This window comes from Montipora capricornis, chromosome 10, assembly GCF_036669925.1.
Source record: "Montipora capricornis isolate CH-2021 chromosome 10, ASM3666992v2, whole genome shotgun sequence".
In the NCBI taxonomy this organism is placed as follows: domain Eukaryota; kingdom Metazoa; phylum Cnidaria; class Anthozoa; order Scleractinia; family Acroporidae; genus Montipora; species Montipora capricornis.
The window spans coordinates 12,991,877-13,007,454 of record NC_090892.1 but is presented as its reverse complement, the minus strand read 5'-3'; the positions used below and the strand labels follow the sequence as shown (position 1 = coordinate 13,007,454).

The 15,578-nt window shown below is 39.6% G+C and overlaps 1 protein-coding gene across 1 annotated transcript; it reads right to left on the bottom strand.

Annotated features, from left to right (window-relative positions):
• Nucleotides 1–4,669: 4,669 nt before the first annotated feature.
• On the bottom strand, nucleotides 4,670–13,485 carry LOC138020317 (contactin-associated protein-like 4). The gene is made up of 3 exons (XM_068867324.1): nucleotides 13,129–13,485; nucleotides 6,025–6,142; nucleotides 4,670–5,710 (listed from the first exon to the last, which is right to left on the bottom strand). Exons 1-3 carry the CDS (start codon nucleotides 13,483–13,485, stop codon nucleotides 5,088–5,090), a joined length of 1,098 nt encoding a protein of 365 aa, XP_068723425.1. The 3' UTR covers nucleotides 4,670–5,087.
• Between the last annotated feature and the right edge of the window lie 2,093 nt (nucleotides 13,486–15,578).

Here is a 15,578-nt window from a genome sequence, read left to right as displayed (position 1 = left end):
CGATGTCGTGTAACACCTTGTGGTCAGACAGACGCAGGCTCGTCACAAAAACATTTCTTACCTTTTCGCGTACTTCTAAACGTCGGAATTTAACCCAGCTGTCCAGAAAATTTTTTTTTTTTGCTTTCTTCAGAGAGAAATTTCGCTTTCCGGCGAAAAAACTTTCAGCTTGGCAACACTTAGATCAATCATTTACCATATAAGGTCAAGCCAAGGTATATGAGCTGATAACCGAGATTGAGTGAACCAATCAGAGCACGAGAATTGCATTATCCCAGGTTGAGAATTTAATAATTGATGATAACCAGTGTGGCTTTTATTACACTCCACATGACACGTATTGATATAAAAACAAACTTAGCGAATTTTCCATTTTCACTGGCTAGTTGTCAAACAATGCCCACGCCCCATACTCCGGCGGAAAAAACTTAAATTTGGTATTTTTAAAATTAAAATTAGCTATGACAGGCCTCGAGATAAAGTGACATTATGATCATGTCATATTGTTTGTTTTTATTAAAGGGTTTAAAAAGAAAGACGAGCATTGAATCAAGCTGTTAGTGGAGTATTGACCACTGTCAAGTTAAATTTGGTGATTCACAAGTCTTTCTCGTGTTATATTACTGTACTTTATTCACGCGAAAAGTAGAAATAATATACATAACTTGTGAAAAACAAGTTGAAGTGAACTCGAAAGTAATCATCGTGCAGTCATTTCAGCCTCGACGCCAATATAGCCAATTAAGGGCAAAGTATTTCAATCCTGTCACACGAGTCTTATACCTCATTCACACCAACAAGACATGTTTAATTATACTGGGTTTAACAAAATGAAATCAGTCACAGAAAAATTCAGGACTGGCTTTTACACGAGATTCAGGTGAGTTTCAACACATACTTTGATCTGTGCAAAATTTGTATTCGACAACAAGCAGTATATATGATTTAAAATGCCGATCGCTTTCCATAAAGAAAGTTCTATGGAGAGATGACGTTGTTTGCATTCGCGCTCGCTAAGGCAATGAAAATTCGCACTCGTTTGTTTTAATTTGTCAGCCAAGCCAATTAAACGTTTTGCGTTTTTGTTTACGTTCTGTCTTTACGTATATTTTTCAAGGTCATATGAAAGTCGCTCTAATCCGAGAACTAGTAATCAACCCTACTTAAGTGTCAAGTGGATTTGGCGCTAGGACGTTATTAGTGACATTGTAAAGAAATCAAAGCAACTGGTATAGTATCGTAGGTTACGTTGCGTTTTGAAGAGAAGGGAAAAGCGGGGTATCCGGGGAAAAAACCTCTCCTGAGCAGAGTAGAGAACCAACAAACTTAACCCAAGTGATGCCAACACTGGGAATCGAGCACGGGCCACATTGTGATCTCACCACCCTGTCCTCCCTGCTCCTTAGGATTCAAATCCCTTTCAAGCCTAAATTAGTAAGGATTTCATTTCGTTATTGCTCAAATTAAGTTCATTGAGCGGTTTTAATTGAGTGTCGAAAGTGATAAGCGAATTGCTTTGGTTTGCATTACTTCACTCAGTGATTGGTTCAAAATTCTCGCGCCACTTTTAATTTTTCAACCAATCAAAAGTAAAACCAAAACCAATCGTGGCTCCCGCGTGCACATTTTCCCGCGCTTTGTATTGGCTACGTGTAATTACTTCGAGTTTTGATTGCTTTACTGGATTGTCTCCCTCCTTTGCGACACTCGATTGAAACTCGCTCTAATTGCGAATCAGAATCAGAATCAGTAATATTGGGCTTTCTCGTCTAATTAGCGTCATTATTAACTACTTAATAACCGAGAGTGAGGTCGTAACAGCAAAATCTCAAACTGAGGCCTTGCTGTATTGATCGAGCGATAGCGAGGTCAATACAGCTACGCCGGGGTTTGAGATTTTGCTGTAACGACCGAACGGTTGAGGTTATTAAGTTGTTTATTGTATGGCTATCAGAACCGTTCTAAAGAAGAAAGACTTGATTTACATAATCCAAAATCGGCCCGTAGGCATTACGAGAGAATAATGCCCTAGCGCTTAGCTGCTCTTAGCCAATCAGAGCGCGCGTTATATCGTTCAGAAACACTAGCCCTATAATAAATAATTCTAAAACCCTCTGATTGTATAGTCAGGAAAGAAAAGTAAATGCCTGTCCTCGCCAAATGCTAATTGTCACTACAGCGAAAAACAGACGATTTCCGTATTCTCACAGTTGCACTGGAGCTATCATGGACTGGTAGTTTTCATCTCGTATCAATATCTATATGTTCCAGCACTCGGCAAAGTCCTTCTTGACTTATGGCTGTTTCTGCTTAGGTGGTCTCATACACCACAAGTCTTTTCAGAGACATCACTACCAAACCGGCCACTTCTGCTGGAGAGAACAGGCAGGATAGCCCCAACACCGGAGAGTTCACCCCCTACTCTTCTTGAATAGTGTTTGGGTTCTTTAATGTCCCGAAAGGGAACTTATGAACATAGAAGGTATTAGTGAGATGGGGCCTACGGTTTATAGTCTCTTTCCGATAAGATTTGAAAGTCTAACCATTTGCAGATGTAATTACAAATGGATCACTTTTTCCTAGTTATTTTAAGACATTGAGTGTTGATCCGACTGGGGTTCGAGCCCGCGACCTCCCGCATGACAGCCCGATGCTAAACCAACTGAGCCGCCAGTGCGCGGTATCACCTAGCCTGTAATCAGGCGTACTTTTCTTGTAGACAAGGCGAATTCACGACCTCCCGCATGACATCCCGATTTTCAACCAACTGATGAGCCACTTGCCGTGGTGCGCGGTGGAAGTGGAACGATGCCTCTTTTGTAGCATGTTCGGGACTGTAAAGAAAATTATTGCCAAATCTCGTAGGAAGAACTACAATATCTACTTTTAGGCAAACTATTTTTCGGATGCATTCTCTCTGCTCTTCCTTTAAAGATTTTTGGGAAAAAAATGTGACGTCGAAGCAACAGAAGCGGTAAACAGAGCCTAAATACAATTCCTGTTCAAAATTCTTCTCAGGGGCCAAACCGATTATATTCTCGGTTTTCACATGACGTCACGACCGCCATGTTGGTGCCCTAAACAAAGAAAAGGCGGCCATGTTGTTGCCCCGACCAAATCCTCCGGGAATTTAACTCTATTATTATGCAAACGCTTCCTTTTGTTTTCGTTGAAAAACATGGCTGTTGATCACGTGAGTGAAAACCAGCAATTAGAAGTATAATTTGCAATTCTCTAACCAATCGCATCCAGGCTCCAAGAGCTCTATTTTTTTTCGGTCAATCAGAGTTAAGTCCTGATTGTGGACTACGGGCGGATGACTCGTTAAGGAATTGTATCAGGCGTATCTTTTCTAACCCTCTCTAAAGAATACTACGCCTGATCGCAGGTATCCCATACTCGTTCCAGTCTCCAGCCGTGACTAAAACCACGATGGCCGATTTGTGGTTCTCGAAAAAGCGTTCTCTTTATGTGGGCTGACCGTGTATGTGGTGCTGATTTCTCTCTTTTACAACGCCGACCAGGTATGACTCAAAGAATTGCAGTTAGAACCCTTCTGGTATTTGTGGCTTTTGAGAAAGCTTGGAGTGTGTCTTTCAAAGACAAAGGATTGCGACACTTTGATTTAAATCTTCCTTGCTGCGATGGATAAAGCTTTTCTTTCTATACCATTACTGAGAACTGTATTCTGTTTTGCATGGGTGGTAGATAACTGTTGCATTTTTTTTGTAGATTTTTTTTTATTACTCACAAGTAAAAACGTTGATCTACGTGTTCCTTTTGACCTGATAAACTTCAGTATTCGAGAATGGAGCTATTATTTAAGCTCTAGTTACAATTAGCTTGTAGAGTGGACCACTACATGGTATATGAAACGAGAAAAATGGAATTTTCCCTCATTTCATAAATAAGCAACTGTTGCAACCATTTTAATTGTTTTGAAAAACACAGTTACATCACGTTATTAAACATTCTGATTTAATTGAGGTGCTTTTGGTATAATGAAATTATGTTGTTATAGTCATGCAAATAAAGCTTAATGTTGTTGTTATTGTTTACAGTGATTTCATACTTTCTACCTTTTTCCTTCGTAAGCCAACAACCTCGAGCTCCCTCATATTTACCTACAAAAGCGTTTCCCAATCATGAAACTAACTGAATGTCTGAGCCTGACAACTTGATAAGAGGGCTGGAAAAAAGCTAGGCTTCTTATTGATCTCTTCTTTGAGGAAACACAAAATTGAAAAAAGATCAAATGGAGTACATTTTTATCCTAGTTTTTTAAATGCAAATTTGCTTCGTTTTTACGCAGCTTTTTTACATTTTATTAAAAGAGATATCTAAAACATAAAACTGTAAAACGATCGATAAAATCCGACGTTTTGGAGTATTCATGACTCCATTGTCAAGAAAAATATTTGCATGATCTTTTATATTTTCCTTGATAATGGAGTCATGAATACTCCGAAACGTCGGATTTTATCGTTCGTTTTTACAGTTTTATGTTTTTACATTTTGATGCAAAAAGAATCTTATGGCATTTTAACTTTTAAAAATGATATTAAAACACGCTGACTTTGCCTCAGAACGGTGGAAATCGCGTTTCCGAGGACTTCAAATCTCGAAACCCCCGGAACCTCCCTCAGGGGGCCCGAAGGCGGCCCCCTTTGATCGAACCCCCTCTGCTAAAAACCTTGATCTGCCCCAAAAGCTTAGAGGCTCTATTCACCTTTATCACTCGGCGGCCATTTCGTGGGGAATAAAGGTTCTGTCTTTGCATTGTCTTTGCCCGTCCAGCCTCACACTGAATGAGAGGTTCGACGGGCAAAATCTTTAGTTTGGACATTGAGTTATATGGGCCAATTAACCCCATTACATATATTATCAGAAACAGGACGAATGCGGTGAGTTTAGTCTCTTTGAGTTTTCATCAGTGCAAAAAAACAAGGATATAAACAATTGTAAAATTTAACATCTCCTTAAACCTGGAAATGCATTCATGTCATAAATAACCGTCCTTCCATTACATTTGCGACATAAAAGAGAAATACGTGAGCGAACGTTTGGGAAATTCTGGACAACTGTTTTTATTCCATGCCGTAACATTTAAATTTCCCAAGGGTGTGATATCCTTCTTCATTGCTGTGACCAGTATCTCCAAATCTCAATTGTGTCACGGGAAGGTGAGACTTTTCGGTGAGAAGACCACTGTCCTCACGCCATGTGTCATCATTCTTGTCGCAGTTACATCCTCTACTCGGGTCTGCGCATGAGTTGGGTGATGTAACTCCACATGCGCATTTGTTGTGATTAGCAGGTGTGGCACCACCCCAGTACGTCATTTTGGTCCCTGTTCTTGACATCCACCACGCAGTGTCATAGCGGAAAAGACACGACTTGCGACACTTGTACTTGATAAACTGCTCGCAATGAGTAGACACGTTTGTAAGGGAAGCTACCTGTGCAACACTAGTGATGCCTGCTCCAAGGTAGAGGACGTTGCGAATGTAACTTCCTCTTCCTTCATACCCTGATACGCGCGTTCTACCTTCACTGTCGTGATCGATGAGTGTCACTCCAACTCCATTCTCGTCAGTCATGTTACAAAATACAGTGAATGGTTCGTAACCTCCATCGCCATCAGGATCGATAACATACGAGCCGCTTGTGGCCTGTGGACTGTGATATCTTATTTCACTGCAGGATTTTCCTAGAGAACCCGGAAATAGAAACATAAGCATAAGTATATGTTGCAATTATTTTTAAAAAGTGTTTTAGGCTTAACAATTGCTTGCCAATCCATGATCAATTGCGCTGGATAATCGCTTTGAGTTTTATTCAATATATGACAGTTGATTCGCATGCTTATACCCGTGCGGCTCAAAGAGACATATCAACGCCAACTCTATTTTCTATCACTCTTTCTCAAAGGCTCGCGAATTTTTAATTCGTTTCGTGTAATTAAATTCTTTGTAGTCGGTTGGTTTTTCTGACAAAAACATTATTATAAGCCACCTACCCTACCTTTGCGTTCACACTGGTCGCCACCAAATCCAGGCTGACAAAAACGACAGTGATACGTATTCAGCTGAAAGTCTGGAATGCAGGTACCATTCTGACAATGGGCTTGTTGACAAGGAGTCTTCGAATAAAATAAAATTCAAAAAATCACCTCTTGAAGTAACGTGGAACTCATTTCATGGCTCAATGATGTATCAGCGCTCGCTGATACGGTACAACTTTATTGGCTTATAAACCGACTGGGAAGGTTTCCCTGCGGGTGATTCTGTTGACAAGTGTTTATGCTTCAGGAAAAAAAGCATATTTTAGGAGTAACCTTAAGAATATGAAAAAGACATGGTAAAATTAAGGTATCAGTACAATACTGATTAAGCATCAGAAGAAGCATTCAAAGACCGTGTCAACTCTTCTGCTTTCATAACAATCTGGGCCAGGAACATCTCAAAATCAATTAAAAATAGCAAAAGTATTGAATCATCATGGTTCATCAACATGGTTCATCAATCATCAATGGTCTGGCTCCATTGCTTCCAAATAATATATCGCCAGCCATCTACTATAACGCTTTACTGAGGATACTGGGTGTATCTAAGGAAGAAGGCCCCAAAGGTTGCATTTTGATACTCGATATTCAAGTTAATGAGTGCAGTCGGTTAAACTGAAGTTTAAAACTTAACAGTGATATTTAGACAAAATCAGAGAATGGAAAAAGCAGTAATGTATTCACTGGGAAACTAAAACCAGCTACATTCTAGTAGCCCGAACCATTAAGAACATTTCAAAGAGCGCACAGATGTCCGAGCTTATCTATAGGTGCGTTTTTTTGCGAAAATCCAAAAACGGATTTCTGATCTCGGATCACGGGATTCTACATGCATCTACATATTCCAGCACTCGCCAAAGTCCCTTATTGACTTGTGGCTGTTTCTGCTTGGGTGGCTTCATACACCACAAGCCTTTTTAGAGACATCACTGTCAAGCCGGCCACTTATGCTGGAGAGAACAGGGCAGCCACAACACCGGGGACTTTATCCCCTACTCTTCTCGAATAGTGCTTGGGTTCTTTAACGTCCCACAGGGAACTTATGAACATAGAAGGTATTTGTGAGAGGGGACCTACAGTTTATAGCCCTTATCCGAGAAGACTTGAAAGTGTAACCATTTGCAGATGAAATTACAAAGGCAGCACTTTCTCCTCAGTTATTTTAATTAAGATCCTGAGTGTTGATCCGGCCGGCGTTCTAGCCTGCGACCTCCCGCGTGACAGCCCGACGCTCAACCAATTGAGCCACCGGTGAGCGCAAAATCCGAAAAAGGACATTATTTTCCATGACAACGCAAACAAACTCAACTCAGAGCGGTTAAGTTTGTTTTGGAGAAAGTCTTAAATGAAAATACCTTAGCGATCGATAAAAAGAAATGACGAAAAACATGCTTGTTTCGCTGTAGGGAAGGTGCTAACAATATTATTGCTTTCAAGAAACTTTTAGTGTAATTTTGGGTGTGAAAGTTGCAGGAAACCTAACTATTTTCGACCTATTCATGTTTTCCATCGTACGGTAAAAATGGCGCGAAAAAAACATTTGGTATGAACTGTCAGGTACAGTAGCTGTTGTGTATCATTTTTTGCATGGGAAACCGCTTGTCAAAAATACTTTTTTCAAATCCTTTCCCAAAAAAACGCTAAACTGATGAATCTCAAAAATCAGGATAAACAATAAGAAAAAATGTTTGGGAAAAGAGGAACGAGGCGTATTCGTTGTTGATAAGAGTACAGACCACGCTAAACCAAATTTCGATTTGTTTTTTACCACAATATCAACGTCAAAGGAATGTTTTTTTTTTTTCAGAGCGTGAGCTGAAAAAAGCATTGCTCGACACATCGACGCGAGCAGTGTGGTATGGACTCTTATCGACAACGGCAAATTAGCCAATCAGATTGCGAGATTAGCAGCAATTGGGGTAAAATACTCAGTTCCGACCGTGTACTTTGCCGTTACAATTTTTCATGTATTATTACTTTCCTAAATAAACGGATCTGACAGCAAAAAATACATTTCGGTAGTTTGGTCCACTTTGGCCTCGTAAGCATTCCCCCCTCCCCCCCCCCCCCCACCCCCCCTTCCCATATAAAATCCTGGTTACGGGCCTGGGAAGTCAAACTACAACAATTTCTTCTATTTTGACCCTGTCATCATTTCTGAAATTGAAATGACAATTTTGAGTACCCACCAAACCAAAAGCGTATTTATGTCTAGTTCGTCTTCATTTTTGGATCTCACCCCTTTGATGAACTATTGAATCAAACGTCTATTTTGTGTGGCACCTACCCTGGCAAATTGAAGCACGCCATTTAGCCCGATACATAACGCGGAAATTTATTCCAATATTGCTATTGTCTGTGTCAAGCCGAATTTTTGAAAAAAATTATGTATAAACGTCTCATCTTCCTCTGTAGACAAAGACGATATCTTTTTCAAATCGCAGCGATATCAGTGGTTTTAGAAACTGAGAATTATTCTACTTAACATCATATCCAACCTAACATGTATCAAAAAAAATATATTCCTGTTGCATTTTCATTTTTATTGTCCATATTGTTACACAACGATTGGCTTTCATCATATTTCTCAGGCATAACACAATTAACGCACATTGATCATACTATTGTGTCTCATAAAGAAAGTGTAATTTGTGGTGTCTCTCCAGGTTCTGTACTTGGTTCGCCGCTTCTATTCTTAACCTTTGTTAATGCCATGCTTCGTTCCTCCAAAAAACTTGACTTTTATTTATTTGCCCGTCAACAAACTTATTTGATGATATGTGCAGATAAAGATCAAAATAACTTCGAGACCATCGTCAATGAAGAATTACTGTATTAAATATGCGAATGTTTATGTTCAAACATAAGTTACCGGTCCCCACGCGCGTTCTGGGTCCAAATGGACCCTAAAAACAAAAAAAAACCTCACGGAAAAATTGTTACTTCCGGTTTTTACCAAATTTGGTATGTTAAGTGTGAATATACTAAGCCAATGATATATTAAGTTTTAGCCTGGATTCTTGAGTAGGTCATATACAACAACTCTAACAAGAAGTAAGAAAATGACCACGTCTGTTAAGGGGTGGCCCTATTCGATGGTATGGTGGAATGACAGACAAGAACTGGGTGGAACAGCGGAATAGTGGAATACACGGAATATCCTAAATATCCTTAATCGATCGGATGCTGGTGTTTTTAAGATGAGAAATTCACTGGTTTGGCGTCAGTTTCCGTTTGAACAAGACGAGGTCACTGGCCGGCGGCTCGGTGTTGCCTGCCTTATCAATTTTCTTGACTCTCTAACTGGCGGTCGAGAAAAGATCTCGCAAAAGACATCAAAAACAGCTCGAGTGAGCACGCGGGGAGAGCCTGAAAAAGAAAAAAAGGCGAACGAACTTGTCGAGACTTGCGATGGGAATAAATGTGTAGATTTACCTTCAGTTTGTCGGAGTTCTTCTCTTTTTCAGTTGCTATATACTAAGGTAGATCTTGAATCTCATAAGAAACTTTCTCCAGTTTTCCGCTGCTTGAGCGTCAATTATCAAGCGACCAGGCTTGTTAAACATTTCTTTCTCCGCTATCTCGAATCAGTGTTATCCAAAAGATCTCTACGGTCAACTTATGCCTGTGAAATTATCTTTCAGTATACTGGTAAGGCTCAAGTTACAATATCTGTACAGTCCTATGTAACCTTCCTTTTCCTTCTGACACCAAGTTGTAAATTTCTAGGAAAAGTAATACGTAATAAACCATAGCTTTTGTACGATCTCTTCTCTTGTTTTGCTTCTTCGTCCACGAACTAAATCCAACTAGATGCTTCTGTGAAGCATACACTGGTTTGCCTGTGGTACGTGCTACAGAAAATCAGAAGGCACTGAATTGTGTGGTATTGAAATACAGCATTCCAGTCTCTGAAGAATAACAAATAAAAGAGAAGCGAGAAACATTGGCTTCTGGGCTGACATGTTGATAATTTTCAAGTTCCCTCACAACTTCTTTTCACCACAAGTGTGCCCTCTGAGCATCTGAAAGCTTTGTAATACTAAACTTCATTGAAGTCAATCCCTGTTTCGCGGGGTTAGTGTTAGGATGGGAGACCAAAACAATAAACCCCTCGGCATAAAAAACAGAAACATCTGACCGAAAATACTATTAACGCTAACAAATGCGAACTCAGCAAGGTACAGATTCTGTTAGCTTGCTTTATGCAAAACAAATATTGATGAAAAAGCAAATAACTATTGAAACACAGTTTTCAGAAAGAGCAGAAGGAAGTTTCCCAGACAGTCGATCGAGAATAAAATATTTACGACATGAAAACAATATTAATTTTGAGCCGTGAATATAGAATATAAAAAGTTACGATCAGCGACAAACATTTTGGGAGATTTTTGCTACGTTCAAGTAAATTGCAAAATCGAAAGTGACATGGCCGGAATTCAGCGGGCGCCGTGATTAAGTTACCGCGGCATGTTTACTCGCCAAACAGTAAAGCATCTGTGTCAAATGATGGCAAGATAGCGGGTTTTTGTAAGTTTCTTTTTCTGTCAAGTGTTATAAAGTTTGACAATGAAATGAGCGAAGTCAAAACAAAGATCACAATCGCCCAACTCTTGTTTATGCAAAGTCAAAATTTACTCTCCAAGACGCGTACGACGTTATTTATCACCAGGTAATTCCATCATTTTGGAAATAGCAGCTACTTTATTATTCATCTGCGTCACAAGTTTTCATTGATTTTGGGGCTCATTTTGTTGAAACTCAAGCACGCTTCCAACAGGCCTGTGAACACTTCCTGCTTACAGAGCAATACTAAAAAACTTCTCCCATATCACATTTGAACCTTAAGCTCGAAAATTCAATACACAACATGATATTATAATTCACAAAGGCAGAAAATACCACAGAATCCTTTTCCAGCGAAATACTTATTGAAACAAACAACATATTTGCTCTTGGAGGCGAAAACCTCTTCCTATTTCATTGCGTGCGTGAAGACAAGAAACTCAATCGTGTCAAATTACCATGTACTTCAGGTAAATGCAGCTCACTTTGATTTCGTCTCGACGGGCGATAGATTGTTGTCGAAGTCCAGTGCTCGTCGCTTTTGAGATTCCTGCCTATTTTATCCAACTGACTTTCTATTATTGAGCTCCATAAGGGTATATTTTGTTTAAGGATCCACTAAAACGCCATTCGCGTTACATGACTTTCGACGCCATTGCAGGCTAAGTTAATGATTCTACTGTGTCCACCAGAGAAATCTACGCATTTCCACTACCCTCTCGATCCTAAGAAAATACTCGCAGAAGGCTCTATCCACAAAGACACCACTTACCAGGGGAGTGACAGGCAAGACTTTTACCGACACGAAAAAAAAAAAAAAAAAAAAAAAACTAAAAAAAAAAAAAAAAAGAAAACAAACAAACTAAACGCAGACCTCGACTGGGTTTGCCAGGAGGCAACCCAGTAACAAGCACATGGTCATCTTCCGGGGTCCGTTACAGAAAAGGGAGTATATGTAACGTAACACATCAAAACAATATTTACAGCACATGTATAGTATAGAATTTAATAACCTCACCGTATTGCCTAACTCAAAGGCGATTTTTGTTCTTTTAACCCTCTAACGCCGACGGCAAAGATTTGCTCCCGAACATTCACTTAACATTCATAGGAAGAACTAAATGCATATACAGTGCTTTCAATGCACCGACGGCAGACGATATGTTTGCGGACGCAACTAAACGTAAAAATGCGACCGTTGGTCTAGGTAAAAATGCGGAAAAAAAGTTAGCCTTCCACTGTAGCCCGAAGATGGCAATATCAAATCTGATGATTATTTTGAGACTGAGGTTAAAAAAAGTACATTCAAGTCCATCAAAGATGAACTTTACTTTAGTTTGGAAGGAATCCTTTAATTAATTCAATTTAGGGGAAAGAGAAGCCGACTTCTCTGAGAGATGTAGTTAGGTTTAGTTGCGTCCGCAAACATATCAAGACGCTTTATGCAAAACAGGTTGTTATTGATAGTTGCATCAAGAATTGTTTCCACTAAAACAGTTTCATTGTTTAAGCCTTTCGTTCGTTCACATTAAAATGACATATTCTTATCCCTCGACAGAACTGATTTCTCATGTTTGTGACCGAAAAAGGTTATTGCGGTTTGTCTAGACAGAAACAGGAATGTTTCAATTGCCGCTTGAAAAACGCGCAAAAAAGTTTGCCGTTCACGGTAGCTTGAAATTGGTAGTAATGATGACATGAAGTTGTCAAAACGTCATGTAACGTTAAATCGTTAACTTTCCTTGTGAAATGGTTTTCCAAATCTTTCTTCGCTGGAAATTATCAAAAGAATGCGCTAATATAAGTGCACACTCAGTGTCGCAGCTCGACTCACGATCTCATGCGACTCAAAATGCATACATATGTTATTTTCAGTTCACTGGTATCCCAAATAAAAAGCTAATAATAAAAAAACCGTTGCTGTTGATCTTCCTTTATCTTTTGTACTCAATTTGGAGCCCAGAACGCTGGAAATCGCATTTCAGAGCTTCCAGATTTCAAACTTTTGTGGGGGTCAGACCCCCTTAGACGAACTAGCTGCCTACTTCAAATTTTATTGAAACCCCTGCATATATTTGAAGTGCGAGCTATAATGCTCTATAACCCCCCACTTCAAGTATAACGCATTTATTTGATTTATCGAGTCCTTTCACGGGTACACATAGATGAGCCTAACAAATTGACTTGCTTCCAACCGTGTGGCTTCATAATAGACCATATTCGTATTCTCAGTATTGGACTTGAACTAGCTTGCAACGGAGGCTAATGCGGGCAAATCTTTTCAAATGCAAATACTCTTTAATATATTCCCCCGCATTAGCCTCCATTGCAAGCTAAATAATAAATAAATAAATGCGGTTCAATCGAACGCACCCTAAGGCTTTAGGCACACTGGGAATTCAAAGTGAACGGGAACCTTTAAATGATTTCCTCCGAAATCTTCTAATACCAATCCTTTTTTTTTTTTGAAAAGTAAATAAACAAATTTGAATATTTACCCATGGGCTGTAGTAATGAAAGACATCGCTTGCTTGAAAATCCTTTTCTTTCGCCCTGTACTTGTCAGTGGTTAGCAAGTCACATCGATAGAGACCGTCTGAATCGGGATGAGCCGCAATGTTGAAGGAAAGACACTGTGGTTCACCAATGCAGTTGAAGGTGCAGTCAACTGGGCCCTCAGTTGAAAAAAAAGCAAAACTGTCCACCGCTAGTTGACAGTTAGCATCTCGCGTGAAATTTCCAATCGAGAAAATACTGTTTTGGTGCCGGAAAAGGGCGCTTTGAAACCAAACCTTCTTACTAACTGAAAGGACCGCCAAAGACGCCCAAAGCGTTGCAAAATTGACAAGCGCCATCCTTCAGTTTTTCAAGTTTTTAGCCATGTACTGAAACAAACACCTTCTCTTCGCTCAGCATCTTCCCTAGAACCTTTGGAAAGAGGGTAATTTGCCAAATTTAAATTGATGTCTTAAAATACTTTAATTATTAATGCAGTTTGTACAGCCATGACTTGCTAATTATAAATGCTCTAATCGAAAAATGCTATGCTTTTAGACTTGTTCAGTTCACTAAACCGGGGGGGGGGGGGGGGAATCCACAAAGCCCATCTTAAATTATCAAGCCAACCGTAACATCTGAAACAGGGTATCATATTTTTGGTCAGGTCTGAAATAGGGTAGGAAAAATCGTAGATTTTGGTCTGAAATATAGTGAAGGTTTCAGGAAGTGGGCCGCACACCCCCACCCAATTTTTCTGGGAGTACCCCTCCCCCCCTCGTTAACGTTGCCGTTGTCCTCAGTGCTTAAACTCCCTATTATTGAAACTGACGACGGATTTCCCTGCAGATGTTTTTAACAGAAATTCTTTCCCCCGTGGAGACCCATTGAGAAGATTGCACAGTTTTGCTGGTGATATGCAAAATAAAAGTAGAGCAAGGTTAAATCATTTGTTTGTTTTCCTTCCATAAACAATAACCAGCTTATCAATCAAAGAAATTTCAATTTACACGTCTGGGCTTCCAGCTAAAGCAATCGAGTGTATTTTGTTTCATATAGTTGTTTTTTTTTTTTTTTTTCATGTTAAGACTGAAACGGAGATTATTGCAGCTTTAGGTCACCTTGTGGTACCTTCTATCTTATATGTGTGTATTTCTGTCGTTTTCTTAGAGGTTCCCTTGGAATCACATTAAACAAAACGGGGCAGGTTGGCGAGTCTGACAGCTTTATACTAGCGTACAGATATCATTTGAAGCCTTTTAATTAAACTTGTCAAATAGCTAGCAGTTATAAATCCAGCTGGGACATGAAAGTAGTCACCAAGACATTTTCAAGCGTTACATTCATAACAAGTGTTAGTCTTGGCCGAATAGACCAATTCTGCTAACTCAATGTTGTACCAAATTCAAACCCTTTCGGAACTAGACGCTCCGTGACCGTAAACTGGGTTATCTGTGGCACATGTTACACAAAAACAGAGGGCACTGAGTCGGGTGGTATTGAAGGTGCTGAAAGTGGATTTTCCAGGAGTAATGCCGAAAATAAAAAGTAGAAAAAAAGCGAAAAAGCTTAGGAATCCAATAGGTACTCCCGGTAACTACTACAATGGAAGAAGCAGGTTAGGGGATCGAGCTCGAATGCGGCATATTTCTCATCATCCCCGGTATGCGCAATAACAATAGTAGGCACCGTCCTTAAAAGGTTTTGTTCCAGGTATTACCATATCATTTAAATGTGAGTGCTACATTATCATGCAAATGAAAGACACGAAGAAACTTAGCCCCGTGAGATTTGAATTGGGTACAACATTGAGTTACCCCAATCGGTCTATTTACACTGGAGACCAATAACTTGTCTAAAACGAATTATTTAACAATTATTCGCCGAAGGCGAAGTGATTATCGGTGAATATTCACCGAGACGAAGTCGAGGTGAATATTCACCGATAATCACTTCGCCTTCGGCAAATAATTGTTTTAGTATAAATACACAGGTGATTATTTCAAAAAAGAGAAAAAAAAATTTCAAAGAGAAATTATCTTCACTTACAGTGGCAAAACGACTACTGGCAGCCATTTTGTCCGTCGAGGTGATTATCGGCTGATAATCCGAGATAGCGAGCCAATGAGAGCGCGCGGTTTTGCATAATCACCTGTGTGTTTATACTAAAAACAATTATTGGATGAGGTTGTTGTGATATCCAGCCGAAGCCGAAGGTTGAGGCTGATAATCTTCACCAAGACCTTGATTATTCTGGATATCACAAAAACCGAATCTAATAACTGTTTTATTATACATTGAACGAAAAAAATAATAATCACGACAGTGAAATTTTCATCAAATTCTGAATGCTTAGTGACTTGGAAATTAGAGCCAATCAGTTTCCAGCTTGGCAACATTTGACGCGGATCAGTTCCAATATTAGGTCATACGGTATATGAGCTGATAACCG

Excerpts from the sequence above, each read along its gene's own strand:
- LOC138020317 (XM_068867324.1), bottom strand. The coding sequence starts at position 13,485 with ATGGCGCTTGTCAATTTTGCAACGCTTTGGGCGTCTTTGGCGGTCCTT. Across the intron at positions 6,143-13,128 it reads TTCATTACTACAGCCCATGG|ACTCCTTGTCAACAAGCCCA; the intron begins GTAAATATTCAA and ends TTTTATTCGAAG. Across the intron at positions 5,711-6,024 it reads CGACCAGTGTGAACGCAAAG|GAAAATCCTGCAGTGAAATA; the intron begins GTAGGGTAGGTG and ends CGGGTTCTCTAG.